Source organism: Pseudochaenichthys georgianus, chromosome 7 (genome assembly GCF_902827115.2).
Source record: "Pseudochaenichthys georgianus chromosome 7, fPseGeo1.2, whole genome shotgun sequence".
NCBI classification, from domain to species: Eukaryota; Metazoa; Chordata; class Actinopteri; order Perciformes; family Channichthyidae; genus Pseudochaenichthys; species Pseudochaenichthys georgianus.
The window spans coordinates 3,474,967-3,489,338 of record NC_047509.1 but is presented as its reverse complement, the minus strand read 5'-3'; the positions used below and the strand labels follow the sequence as shown (position 1 = coordinate 3,489,338).

The window sequence follows — 14,372 nt, the reverse complement described above, 5'->3', positions numbered from 1 at the left end:
CTTCCTTGACCTTTCCTCTACTTACAGTAGAGAAGAGTTATCAACAATGATTGAGCATGATCAGCACTTAATTAATTATATATCTTTATTGAACAAGGACCATGCGTAGAAATACATTGATCTCAAAGAGAAGAGAAGCTTTATGTCAGATTACAGCGAGCAGCTCCGTTCCACCTGCGGTCCCTGGACAGGCACACCCATGACAACAAGGCCTTCACGATCACGATCATAATAGCTATAATAATGTTGTTAAAATATCACTTTATACAAACATATCTGACACTATGTCCTTTAAAAAAAAATATATATATTTGTGCAGAATTTATATTGATTCCATTTTTTGTTTATTATTAAATCTGATATTTACAAAACATTTTATATTGGATTTAAGCAAATACTTTGGGAAAGGGAGAGAGAAAATATATATTGTGAATTTATTTAGAATATAATAAAAAATATTGATCTTTTCCCAATATAGTTTAATACAGTATATATATATAAAGTATATTGTTTTGTTCTGCAATGAAGCTTATTTGCACTTTGACACTTTTCACGACAGTTAAGGTTAATTTCACAGTTTGTGGTTCTTTTAGGGATAATTACGACTTTCTATATGTCTTATTGGAACAGGTATAGTGGGCAGAACGTGTTTAGTGACCGGTGTTTGTGTCTCAGGTGGTGGTTGGAGACAAAGTGATGCTGAACCCGGTGAACGCCGGGCAGCCGCTGCACGCCTCAAACTACGAGCTGACCGACCATCCGGCTGCAAAGAGGTGAGACGCAGAGCAATCAGAGTACTGACACTGAGTATAGTTCTGGTTCTGATGAGGACTGCATCAGAGACTCTCAGTAAACAGCTGTTCTCCCCCTGCAGGTGAACTCTGTGAACTGCAACACCAGCTGGAAGATCAACCTGTTCATGATGTTCAGCGACAACAGAGAGGAAGTCCTCAAAGGAGTGAGTGACTTTACTGCAGTGCATGCAGAACATACAATACATACAGCACCTGTGTCCCGGATTGCACCAATGTGTAATGACAAGCACACTCTTTCTATGATACACATATATTTAGATTCAGTTAAACTTAAGGATATTATATCAGCTATAAAGTGTGAATAAACCTCCTAACATTTAATTACAAATCAGAATTTTAAAAAAGCTGCGAGAATTTGTCTTAGAATTTGTGCTCATAGTAATTTTTAATACGTTTTTTCCTTTACTTTGGCTTTTTGGAAATCTTTGAATACTACAATACCCATGAGCCTTAGCCAATACTACAATACTCATGAGCCTTAGCTGTTGCTGGAAGCAGAAGAAGTATTGCAGTGGGGACAAACACAATGCCATGATTACTGAGTTCATCCAACATTGACCAAAAGACTCCAGAAATAAATTACAGTGATTTTGGCAAATTGGCTCCTGCAATATGAGCTTGAAGTAGTTCAGCAGAAAATAAGAAAATATACTTTAAGTCCTGTTAAACTCTTCTCTCTCAGGGCGAGGTGGTGCGTTTGTTTCACGCCGAGCAGGAGAAGTTTCTGACCTGCGACGAGTACAAGAGCAAACTCCACGTGTTCCTCCGAACGACTCTGAGACAATCTGCCACCTCAGCCACCAGCTCCAATGCTCTGTGGGAGATCGAGGTACACAACACACATACACACACACACACACACACACACACACACACACGCACGCACGCACGCACGCACACACACACACACTGAACTTATATCAAACTCCCTCTGTGTTCTGATTGGTCCGTCAGGTTGTCCATCATGACCCTTGTCGTGGGGGGGCGGGACATTGGAACAGCCTCTATCGCTTCAAACACCTGGCCCACCGGAAAACTACCTGGCTGCTGAGGTAACCATGGCAACGCTGTGTGGAAGGATGTATGAGTGAGTGAATGAATGATTTCTGATTGGATTATAAGCATTAACAGCTGATCTGCCACAACAGGAAGTCATCAGTATAAACATTACTATCTACCAATTATCAAATGCTGATACATATAATTTGAATGCCTTTGAAACTAATCCTTGTTTCTCACTTACTAGATTTAGATGCAGATTAGTTTAAAACATTTTATTGTTTGACTTATTGCTAAATTGCTTAAGCTCTCATGCTACTCAAAATGTACCCCTGTTGTATTCCAAATAACTTGTAAATAGATAATTCTAATCTGTGTTGCATTTATTTGTAACCCTACAGAATCTTCTTTTGAGGGGTTTTCTTGTGTTAGATAATATATTTTTGGGTAACTGTTGTTGTTGTTTTTGCAGGAAAACCCGGGATATAAAGGAGACAGTGCAGAGCCGGCATCTGTAGTGAGTTCACTTCTTTACCATCGTCACACATCAACACCAGTGGGATTTAAACAGTTAATATCACACAGCTCTGGAGAAACTATTTGAATTACTTCTTCTGTTTAAAATAGAGTGTATTTGAACCCTTTCACCTCCTGAGCCTCACTGTGACCTCTGACCTCTGTGTAGGTCGACAGCAGTCGCACCAAGCGCTCCCACGGCGAGAGGATCAAGTACAAGTTGTGGCGGTGGCTCATGGGAACGACATCGCCTCGCTGTTCGAGCTCGACCCGACCACACTGCAGAAGACCGACTCGTTCGTACCACGGTAAGGAACAATTATGGTTTATTGAATATGAATTAAAGCACAGCATAAAACAACAGGATATATGTTCTACTAAGTTTGGATTTTTTTAGAAGATCTGTATAACTTTATTGGACTGAAAAAAGGCACATTTTAAATCCTCTTCATCAAGCAATAAGCAAACATGACGAAGGCGTCTGTTGTCCCTTAGTCTGTGATTCTGCATGTGGCATATATACTTTTCTTTTTGCAGGGTTAAATATTATACAATTGTACAGGAAGTCTTCATTTGTATGTCAGTTTAACTGTAATCCAAATAGCAAAGTACATTAGCAGCAGATTAGTATGTAGATTAATTTATCCGGTGAAGCACCACAAGCTAATTCAAAACATTTGAAAGAGGACCATAAAGGACACTAAACCAACTTCAGTGGCTTGAACCTGTTGAACCTGTTTTCTTCCAGAAATTCGTACGTACGACTACGACATCTGTGCACCAACACCTGGATCCAGAGCACCACGTCCCCATCGATATCGACGAGGAGAGACCCATCAGACTCATGGTAAGTCCCACTCTAGTTCAAATCTACCTTAGATGCTTTGAATTCACTAGTTTATGTATCATACCTTTGACAGTTTTATGTGTTTTTCTGCTTGTGTTAAGACAACAATTATCTTCACAGAACTTCCCCAAACAGGTTTTATTTTAGAAAGAACGTTTGGTTTGTTTTTTTTAGTAAGGATGAATGTTTCTCAGTAGTGATATTATTGTACCATCTTCCTGCAGTTAGGAACGTGTCCCACTAAAGAGGATAAGGAGGCGTTTGCCATCGGTCTCTGTTCCTGTGATGGAGATCAGAGATCTGGACTATCGCATAACGATCGCAGCGCCATGCTGAGCACCGTGGTGGACCAGTTCGGAAGGGCTCATCAGCCAGAAACGACCGCCGGTAGGGTTACTGTGTGTCAATGTGATGTGTGAGTTTTTTTGTATATAATAGGAAGCGTATCTACTCTATCATGTTTGCATGCCTTCAGGAAATACTTTTATCTCCCTATGAATTGTTTTATCTGAAATGTCAAATTCCTTATGGTTTATTTCCGCCATGACCCTAGCTGATGTAGATTAAAGCCCCAGCCACACGAGGACGATAACGGTCATATCCGCTACAGTTCTCTATCATATAGACGGTTCGGCCACACGAGGCCGACATGGAAACGCATAAAATGATAACGATAACGGGTCTGGATCTGCGAACGAAACACTCTGGGGGGGCAAACGGCTCCGTGTTTACGCCTATACGATCATTTCCTGATAACGTTGAAGCAATAACCCCGCCTCTCCCCACCTCTCCTGCTCAGAGATCAGCTGCTGGGCTGTCAGAAGAGGGGGAGGAAAAGAGAGGCTCCGTTTTGTATTCTTATATAGTCGTTATCAATTAGTTATAAAGCTCAAAATAACAAATAAGACCTCTGACCGGCACTTTTCTAATTTTGTCCGAAGGATTTAAACTTTACGGACATGTTGACCGGCGAAAAAAATCAACTGAAACTCTGCCGCACGGTCCCCTCGTCCCTTGGAAGAGGCGGAGAGGTGGGTGTTTTTTATCTGCTGGTGGACTACCGGAGAGAATTACAGCAGGAGCACACGCTTGCCTTGGGGAGGGAGAAAAAGAGCCACAGCGGAGAATAAACAGAAAGGCAACCATGGCAACCATGCACGGGAAGTCTTCTTCGCTGCTTTTATGGCCGGAGTACAGCGCCACTTACAGGCCTGTCATATGTACTACAGCATCTCCAGCGCTTTCGAGCGGTCTCGTGTGAACGGACACGTTTCTGGTGCCTATTGCGTGTGGACGGAAGACTTTTTTGATATCGATTTCGGTCCATTTGCGTTATCGTCCTTGTGTGGCTCCAGCCTAAGATACATTTATTTATTTGTAACATTCAAGAAAAAGTAGCATGTCGCAGTAGCAGAGTTTTTGATTTTTATATTAAGTAGAGAGTACAGATAAAAACTAAAAACTAAAAACTTTTCAGAGAAATTCAGTAAACCGAGAAATTACACAAGAAAATAAGCAAGTACATACAGGAAGACTGACTTAGAGGAATACTTAATATACATAAAAAATTGCCGGTCAGGTTTGCCATCAAGCTGCTGGAGGACGTGGTTTTCTTCGTGGCTGACGTCATCAACAGCGGGCAGGCGGTCCTGGATGTAAACATGTCCAAAGCCAACCGAGAGAGACAGAAACTGATGAGAGAACAGAACATCCTCAAACAGGTGAGATCCAAGAATCACTCGGGTACAAGTAATTAAGAAGCAGATGCAGGAACCAGGACTACAGTATTCCTTGATTGTGTGTTTCAGATCTTTGGCATCCTAAAGGCCCCCTTTAAGGACCGGGGGGAAGGGGAGGGTCCTCTGCTGCGTCTGGAGGAGCTGGCGGACCAGAAGAACTCTCCCTACCAGTACATGTTCAGACTCTGCTATAGAGTCCTCCGACATTCCCAGGAGGACTACCGCAAGAACCAGGTGAGGAGGAAGAGGATGAAAATAATGCAGATGAATACCCAAGTTGTCAAATATCTGTTAAATCTACTTGTGTTCAGATACAGTTTTCCTGTATCAAAGGGTGCACCCCAGGGTTCTGTACTGGGACCATTTCTGTTTTCTAAATATGCAAATAAAATCTTGTATCGATCTAAATGCAATGTAATGTAATGTAATCTATGCTGATGATACTCTTATCTGCTGTTCTTATCAGTAAAACAAACTGAATTTTGGCATTCCCATTAAAAGAGATGCTACAGTAATTTAGTCTTGAACTTACATAAAGCTGAGGGTCTCACAAGAGAAAGATTAAAATAAAAATGGCAATTCGCCAATGTTGTCCTAAATACCAACGTCCAGTTTTTAATGAAAGTCTGAAGCCCAAGCCGAGATATTTTCTTTTCGATTTTGAAAAGCTTGCTCCAGAGACACAAACGACTTTCAAATGTGTGAGAATGTGAGATGTTTTCTCGAATGACAAATAAACCTAATTTAACCAAAGTTAGTGTTGAAGGACCAATCCAAATTTGAAACATTTAAATTGTAAAAAGTTTGTATTTAGGTATTGTTATCATTATTATAAATTATTTAATATATTTATACTATGATGAGATTATGAATTGTTTGATAGAAGCATAACACATTTTGTTTTCTTTTTCCTTTATGTACAATTCTAAATATAAATGACTTCCCTGGTCAGTTATTCTTTTTTTAACTTTCTGAGTCTACTTCACCTTCCTCCCCCTTCAGGAGCACATAGCGAAGCAGTTCGGTGTGATGCAGAGTCAGATCGGTTATGACATCCTGGCTGAGGACACCATCACCGCCCTGCTGCACAACAACCGAAAACTGCTGGAGAAACACATCACCAAGACCGAGGTGGAGACCTTCGTCAGCCTGGTCCGCAAGAACAGAGAGCCCAGGTACACATGGAGGGAGGAAGCAGAGGGTAGAGGCCCTCAATATGTTGTTGGTATATTTATTCTTATTTTGTGTTTGTACAGGTTTCTGGACTACCTGTCAGATCTGTGTGTGTCCAACAACGTGGCCATCCCCGTCACCCAGGAGCTCATCTGTAAATGTGTACTGGACCCCAAAAACCAGGATATCCTCATCAAGACAGAGTGAGGAGGGAGAGAGGGAGGGATGATCTGTAACCCCTCAGTTACCAATGATTTTTGCATCATTAAAGGCCTTATTTGCACTGGATTCAAATTAAAGGGGGAGGTTGGGAATGAAATATACTCTGTGCTTCACTGTAGTTGAACTCTACTCGTTTAGTTGAGTGGCAAAGACATTATGATAACAATTCAAGATTCAAAAAAATACATAATAACACTTAAAAAAAATCAATACAATTAAAGAATATATATTTTTTTGGACTAAATAAAATACATATTTTCATGTAAAAATTACCCAACTACAAACTCCACTTTGAAGCAAGAAAGCTCTTTTTCTGTGTCTGGTCCGATGCTCTTTAGCTGCATGTTAGTTGACTAACTCATTTGAAACCGGACGCTGGTAAAACCTCCTCTACTTCCACTAGGAGACGATGAGCACTCACTTTCCATTTACCTGACTGTGTGAAAAAGTATTTGGTCAAGCATGGAAGAAGATTATTTATTTTGCATTCTGTGCACGCTGTGGAATAGTCAAGAATAAAGCTGGACATGTATCCTTGGTGCTAGCGCTAGCCATCATGTATCCTTGGTGCTAGCGCTAGCCATCATGTATCCTTGGTGCTAGCGCTAGCCATCATGTATCCTTGGTGCTAGCGCTAGCCATCATGTATCCTTGGTGCTAGCGCTAGCCATCATGTATCCTTGGTGCTAGCGCTAGCCATCATGTATCCTTGGTGCTAGCGCTAGCCATTTGATTTATTATCCACTTTTATTCCCAACAATTGTATTTGAACTTTGGAGATGTATGTTTTCTTCAGATTTGGACATTTTCTTTCTACATGTCAACTTTATCCTCCAAGTACAAAACCAGAAAATGTGAATGTGTGCAAAATAAGTTGTTTACAAAGACATGTCCAACACAGAGAGCAGGATGTTATTACTATCCACTACAAATACTCTGAGTGATCATTGTTAATGTTTGGTTGCATCGCAGCATATAAAGACAGGGTTCACAAACAGATGTTACTTTATTCTGTGTGTGTGTGTGTGTGTGTTTTGCAGCATGCGTCCAACCTGGAGCAGAAGCAGAACGAGACAGAAAACAAGAAAGTCCACGGAGACGTTGTCAAATATGGAACAGTCATGCAGGTAAAGTGCTCATAAGTTCTATTAAAAAGAGGGTATTTATTAACATTAACATGAAACTGGGGCGCTGTTGAGTTCCTGCCCTGGAAGCGCGGCTGATCGGCTCCACAGGAAACATGTGAAGGTTACTGATTGTCTCAGAGTGTTTGAAATAACAGAGATATGACATCCGAGATAAGATTGTATACAATAAAAGTTCACAGTCATGGATCACTGAATACAGTCTCCAGGAATCTGGTCTAGACCCTTTGAGACTGCTTCGTATCGGTTTGAATTATAATCATTCAAATCAAACGACTAGAAATATATGATTTATAAAAAACACAAAGAATAATGTAAGGCGATGTGGATAGCACAAAACAACTACAATACGACATAACGACAGAAATGCAAAAACACATTCAAAAGACAGCACATGTTAACATAGAGACACAACATAACTGTGGAGAGACGCAGAACATTCATGGAGCCGCAAAGCAGACGAGAAAGACTCAAAGGGACTAAATAATGCGAAATTCAGAGCAAAAAGACGGGAATTACCACAAAAACACAGAATTTGTACAAAAACCGCATAATTCGCCGTCTAAAAGAGACAACACATAGACAACGATGAAACACATACAAAACACAAAACACTCCATATAATGTATTCATATGAAGGGGGCGCTCTTTAACAACGTGCTGTATTCAACGTCTCATAATTAGAACTGGAGATGAAGCGATGTTCCCTTTTCTTGATATAGTTTTCTTCCATCTTAATTCACTACAAACAGCCAAAGTTGTTTCCAGTATGTTCCTCGAGCATCATCTCATTTCATTTTGGGTCAATTCCTCAAATAGAGTCAAAACACAGAGGACAGCACGTAGTAAGAATGCTTGTTACCTACCTGGTAGAGATGGAGGTCCTTCTAAAGGCTTGTTGGGTTGATCCAAAACAGAACTATATGTTATGACTCGGACATGACTTTAGGAAAATGTTGTGTTTGTCCGTAACTCTTTTCTGCAGCAGGCGATTCCCCATGTGATGCTCTCATGAGTATTTCTCCAGGTTTATGAACTAACTGAATTCATTCATAAATAAAGTCACATAGCTTATTAGCATATCTACAGAAAAGAAAGGCGTCTTTAACTGAATGAACATACAACAACAATTCAAAGTAAACCATCCTATGAGGTTGAAGCTGGAGGAGATGGAGCTGGTTTTAAATGCTTTCCATGCCTGAAATTGAATTAATCACAGTCCTGTAGCTAATGCCAGTTTGTTGGCATTGGCAACCAGGTGATTCACACCACTCCCTTCCCCTCGCCATGGCAACATCTGTCCTTTTGACTTTGCCGATACATGTGAGATAGTTTACCCCACACGCACGCACGCACGCACGCACGCACGCACGCACGCACACACACACACACACACACACACACACACACACACAATCTGGGTGTGGTTGCTGTCGAAAGAAACTCTGTCAGATCACGATAAAAATTCCTGTAGGAGAAAGGTGTGTGTGTGTGTGTGTGTGTGTGTCAAAGGTGTGCAGGTGGTGACACGGATCATTTCATAATTCTACAGTAGAAATAATAACTAAACTGCACCTTCCTCATGTTTATACACACACACTTCAGTTTAGACAAAGAGGCCATTATTACTGTTAGTGTGTTACAGTTTTTAAATGTCATGAGCAGAGCCTGACGACACGTTGGTGCCTCCACGCCGTCTGATTTCATGATAACAGCAAGAGAAACTAGTCGAAAGAAATGAAGCAGCTGCAGAATGACTGTAGTAAATAGTATCAGTGGAAACACTCACATCTGGTTCGAGTCTGAACGTGAGACTGAGGAAGAATATATAACACATTCGTCTGTTTGCAATTTATTTATCTATAAATCATGTTCAATGTACTTGTATATAGACTCTTCTTGCACTATTTCATTTTTATTTGTATTTACCTGCACATCTCAAAACATTATCTTGCACTATTTCATTTCTATTGTTATTTCTTTCACTATTTGTATCTGTTTAATTAGTTTTACGTCTTATATATATATTCATGTTGCGTTGTGGGAGGAGCCTGTGAGTTAAGCTTTCTCCACTGAAGCTGCTGCGCACATGACAATAAAGCCTTGCATCTTAAAATCTTGAATCTTGCACCAAAGTTTTATTTATTTGTTTATTCCACAGTTCTTTTAAAACAAAACATGTACTCTTCATATAATTAGACGTATTACCATGTAATGCAGTTCTGAGCTATTCCTCGTATTCCAATTTAGATATGAGGATGTCATGATCTACGGTGTCAAAAGCTTTTTTCAGATCAATAAATACCCACATTGTACATTAATACTTTCCAATGCTGATGTAATTTCTTCCATGATTTCCATTAGTGCAGATCGGCTGCTCCTGAAGCCAGAGTCCTTTATTCTGATCAATACAATAATCACATTTTTGTAAGAACTCTCTCTCTCTCTCTAGTTGCTGCACATGAAGAGTAATAAGTACCTGACGGTGAACAAGCGCCTCCCCGCTCTCCTGGAGAAGAACGCCATGCGGGTCACCCTGGACGGGACGGGGAACGAGGGCTCCTGGCTCTTCATCCAGCCCTTCTGGAAGCTCAGAGCCAACGGAGACAATGTGAACACACGGATTAGCACTCATCTGCAACAGCGTGTTCTACATAATAAACACCAGAGGATAATAACTACTTAGTGACGGCTGATCTTCTCCGCAGGGCCACCATTAAAATCATCTTCTTACCTTTCCATATCTTCCTTGACCTTTCCTCTACTTACAGTAGAGAAGAGTTATCAACAATGATTGAGCATGATCAGCACTTAATTAATTATATATCTTTATTGAACAAGGACCATGCGTAGAAATACATTGATCTCAAAGAGAAGAGAAGCTTTATGTCAGATTACAGCGAGCAGCTCCGTTCCACCTGCGGTCCCTGGACAGGCACACCCATGACAACAAGGCCTTCACGATCACGATCATAATAGCTATAATAATGTTGTTAAAATATCACTTTATACAAACATATCTGACACTATGTCCTTTAAAAAAATATATATATATTTGTGCAGAATTTATATTGATTCCATTTTTTGTTTATTATTAAATCTGATATTTACAAAACATTTTATATTGGATTTAAGCAAATACTTTGGGAAAGGGAGAGAGAAAATATATATTGTGAATTTATTTAGAATATAATAAAAAAATATTGATCTTTTCCCAATATAGTTTAATACAGTATATATATATAAAGTATATTGTTTTGTTCTGCAATGAAGCTTATTTGCACTTTGACACTTTTCACGACAGTTAAGGTTAATTTCACAGTTTGTGGTTCTTTTAGGGATAATTACGACTTTCTATATGTCTTATTGGAACAGGTATAGTGGGCAGAACGTGTTTAGTGACCGGTGTTTGTGTCTCAGGTGGTGGTTGGAGACAAAGTGATGCTGAACCCGGTGAACGCCGGGCAGCCGCTGCACGCCTCAAACTACGAGCTGACCGACCATCCGGGCTGCAAAGAGGTGAGACGCAGAGCAATCAGAGTACTGACACTGAGTATAGTTCTGGTTCTGATGAGGACTGCATCAGAGACTCTCAGTAAACAGCTGTTCTCCCCCTGCAGGTGAACTCTGTGAACTGCAACACCAGCTGGAAGATCAACCTGTTCATGATGTTCAGCGACAACAGAGAGGAAGTCCTCAAAGGAGTGAGTGACTTTACTGCAGTGCATGCAGAACATACAATACATACAGCACCTGTGTCCCGGATTGCACCAATGTGTAATGACAAGCACACTCTTTCTATGATACACATATATTTAGATTCAGTTAAAATTAAGGATATTATATCAGCTATAAAGTGTGAATAAACCTCCTAACATTTAATTACAAATCAGAATTTTAAAAAAGCTGCGAGAATTTGTCTTAGAATTTGTGCTCATAGTAATTTTTAATACGTTTTTTCCTTTACTTTGGCTTTTTGGAAATCTTTGAATACTACAATACCCATGAGCCTTAGCCAATACTACAATACTCATGAGCCTTAGCTGTTGCTGGAAAGCAGAAGAAGTAATTGCAGTGGGGACAAAACACAATGCCATGATTACTGAGTTCATCCAACATTGACCAAAAGACTCCAGAAATAAATTACAGTGATTTTGGCAAATTGGCTCCTGCAATATGAGCTTGAAGTAGTTCAGCAGAAAATAAGAAAATATACTTTAAGTCCTGTTAAACTCTTCTCTCTCAGGGCGAGGTGGTGCGTTTGTTTCACGCCGAGCAGGAGAAGTTTCTGACCTGCGACGAGTACAAGAGCAAACTCCACGTGTTCCTCCGAACGACTCTGAGACAATCTGCCACCTCAGCCACCAGCTCCAATGCTCTGTGGGAGATCGAGGTACACACACACACACACATACACACACACACACACACGCACGCACGCACGCACGCACACACACACACACACACACACACACACACACTGAACTTATATCAAACTCCCTCTGTGTTCTGATTGGTCCGTCAGGTTGTCCATCATGACCCTTGTCGTGGGGGGGCGGGACATTGGAACAGCCTCTATCGCTTCAAACACCTGGCCACCGGAAACTACCTGGCTGCTGAGGTAACCATGGCAACGCTGTGTGGAAGGATGTATGAGTGAGTGAATGAATGATTTCTGATTGGATTATAAGCATTAACAGCTGATCTGCCACAACAGGAAGTCATCAGTATAAACATTACTATCTACCAATTATCAAATGCTGATACATATAATTTGAATGCCTTTGAAACTAATCCTTGTTTCTCACTTACTAGATTTAGATGCAGATTAGTTTAAAACATTTTATTGTTTGACTTATTGCTAAATTGCTTAAGCTCTCATGCTACTCAAAATGTACCCCTGTTGTATTCCAAATAACTTGTAAATAGATAATTCTAATCTGTGTTGCATTTATTTGTAACCCTACAGAATCTTCTTTTTGAGGGGTTTTCTTGTGTTAGATAATATATTTTTGGGTAACTGTTGTTGTTGTTTTTGCAGGAAAACCCGGGATATAAAGGAGACAGTGCAGAGCCGGCATCTGTAGTGAGTTCACTTCTTTACCATCGTCACACATCAACACCAGTGGGATTTAAACAGTTAATATCACACAGCTCTGGAGAAACTATTTGAATTACTTCTTCTGTTTAAAATAGAGTGTATTTGAACCCTTTCACCTCCTGAGCCTCACTGTGACCTCTGACCTCTGTGTAGGTCGACAGCAGTCGCACCAAGCGCTCCCACGGCGAGAGGATCAAGTACAAGTTGGTGGCGGTGGCTCATGGGAACGACATCGCCTCGCTGTTCGAGCTCGACCCGACCACACTGCAGAAGACCGACTCGTTCGTACCACGGTAAGGAACAATTATGGTTTATTGAATATGAATTAAAGCACAGCATAAAACAACAGGATATATGTTCTACTAAGTTTGGATTTTTTAGAAGATCTGTATAACTTTATTGGACTGAAAAAAGGCACATTTTAAATCCTCTTCATCAAGCAATAAGCAAACATGACGAAGGCGTCTGTTGTCCCTTAGTCTGTGATTCTGCATGTGGCATATATACTTTTCTTTTTGCAGGGTTAAATATTATACAATTGTACAGGAAGTCTTCATTTGTATGTCAGTTTAACTGTAATCCAAATAGCAAAGTACATTAGCAGCAGATTAGTATGTAGATTAATTTATCCGGTGAAGCACCACAAGCTAATTCAAAACATTTGAAAGAGGACCATAAAGGACACTAAACCAACTTCAGTGGCTTGAACCTGTTGAACCTGTTTTCTTCCAGAAATTCGTACGTACGACTACGACATCTGTGCACCAACACCTGGATCCAGAGCACCAACGTCCCCATCGATATCGACGAGGAGAGACCCATCAGACTCATGGTAAGTCCCACTCTAGTTCAAATCTACCTTAGATGCTTTGAATTCACTAGTTTATGTATCATACCTTTGACAGTTTTATGTGTTTTTCTGCTTGTGTTAAGACAACAATTATCTTCACAGAACTTCCCCAAACAGGTTTTATTTTAGAAAGAACGTTTGGTTTGTTTTTTAGTAAAGGATGAATGTTTCTCAGTATGTGATATTATTGTACCTCTTCCTGCAGTTAGGAACGTGTCCCACTAAAGAGGATAAGGAGGCGTTTGCCATCGTCTCTGTTCCTGTGATGGAGATCAGAGATCTGGACTTCGCTAACGATGCCAGCGCCATGCTGAGCACCGTGGTGGACCAGTTCGGACAGGGCTTCATCAGCCAGAACGACCGCCGGTAGGTTACTGTGTGTCAATGTGATGTGTGGTTTTTTTGTATATAATAGGAAGCGTATCTACTCTATCTGTTTGCATGCCTTCAGGAAATACTTTTATCTCCCTATGAATTTGTTTTATCTGAAATTGTCAAATTCCTTATGGTTATTCCGCCATGACCTAGCTGATGTAGATTAAAGCCCCAGCCACACGAGGACGATAACGGTCATATCCGCTACAGTTCTCTATCATATAGACGGTTCGGCCACACGAGGCCGACATGGAAACGCATAAAATGATAACGATAACGGGTCTGGATCTGCGAACGAAACACTCTGGGGGGGCAAACGGCTCCGTGTTTACGCCTATACGATCATTTCCTGATAACGTTGAAGCAATAACCCCGCCTCTCCCCACCTCTCCTGCTCAGAGATCAGCTGCTGGGCTGTCAGAAGAGGGGGAGGAAAAGAGAGGCTCCGTTTTGTATTCTTATATAGTCGTTATCAATTAGTTATAAAGCTCAATAAATAACAAATAAGACCTCTGACCGGCACTTTTCTAATTTTGTCCGAAGGATTTAAACTTTAACGGACATGTTGACCGGCGAAAAAAAATCAAACT

At 40.6% G+C, this 14,372-nt stretch overlaps 3 protein-coding genes across 3 annotated transcripts in view; all 3 read left to right on the top strand.

Annotated features, from left to right (window-relative positions):
• The window catches only part of itpr3 (inositol 1,4,5-trisphosphate receptor, type 3), a 114,819-nt gene that overhangs the window by 24,214 nt on the left and 76,233 nt on the right, over window positions 1-14,372 (top strand). The window contains exons 6-13 of the mRNA XM_034086586.2: window positions 10,877-10,975; window positions 11,077-11,160; window positions 11,703-11,849; window positions 11,982-12,077; window positions 12,498-12,542; window positions 12,711-12,850; window positions 13,290-13,389; window positions 13,613-13,773. Of these exons, the coding sequence (XP_033942477.1) occupies window positions 10,877-10,975; window positions 11,077-11,160; window positions 11,703-11,849; window positions 11,982-12,077; window positions 12,498-12,542; window positions 12,711-12,850; window positions 13,290-13,389; window positions 13,613-13,773 (872 nt within the window). The remainder of the gene's footprint in view (window positions 1-10,876; window positions 10,976-11,076; window positions 11,161-11,702; window positions 11,850-11,981; window positions 12,078-12,497; window positions 12,543-12,710; window positions 12,851-13,289; window positions 13,390-13,612; window positions 13,774-14,372) is intronic.
• On the top strand, window positions 102-1,871 carry LOC139434149 (inositol 1,4,5-trisphosphate-gated calcium channel ITPR3-like). The gene is made up of 5 exons (XM_071203652.1): window positions 102-105; window positions 676-773; window positions 875-958; window positions 1,498-1,644; window positions 1,770-1,871. The coding sequence occupies exons 1-5, from the start codon at window positions 102-104 to the stop codon at window positions 1,869-1,871; spliced, it is 435 nt and encodes a 144-aa protein (XP_071059753.1).
• On the top strand, window positions 4,577-6,296 carry LOC139434148 (inositol 1,4,5-trisphosphate-gated calcium channel ITPR3-like). The gene is made up of 5 exons (XM_071203651.1): window positions 4,577-4,584; window positions 4,757-4,898; window positions 4,986-5,150; window positions 5,919-6,091; window positions 6,173-6,296. Exons 1-5 carry the CDS (start codon window positions 4,577-4,579, stop codon window positions 6,294-6,296), a joined length of 612 nt encoding a protein of 203 aa, XP_071059752.1.

What these genes read in the sequence shown, in the direction of transcription:
- LOC139434148 (XM_071203651.1), top strand. An exon ending in AGGACTACCGCAAGAACCAG is followed by an intron (nt 5,151 to 5,918) that starts GTGAGGAGGAAG and finishes CTCCCCCTTCAG; the next exon opens with GAGCACATAGCGAAGCAGTT. An exon ending in CGCAAGAACAGAGAGCCCAG is followed by an intron (nt 6,092 to 6,172) that starts GTACACATGGAG and finishes GTGTTTGTACAG; the next exon opens with GTTTCTGGACTACCTGTCAG.
- LOC139434149 (XM_071203652.1), top strand. An exon ending in GACCATCCGGCTGCAAAGAG is followed by an intron (nt 774 to 874) that starts GTGAGACGCAGA and finishes CTCCCCCTGCAG; the next exon opens with GTGAACTCTGTGAACTGCAA. An exon ending in ATGCTCTGTGGGAGATCGAG is followed by an intron (nt 1,645 to 1,769) that starts GTACACAACACA and finishes TTGGTCCGTCAG; the next exon opens with GTTGTCCATCATGACCCTTG.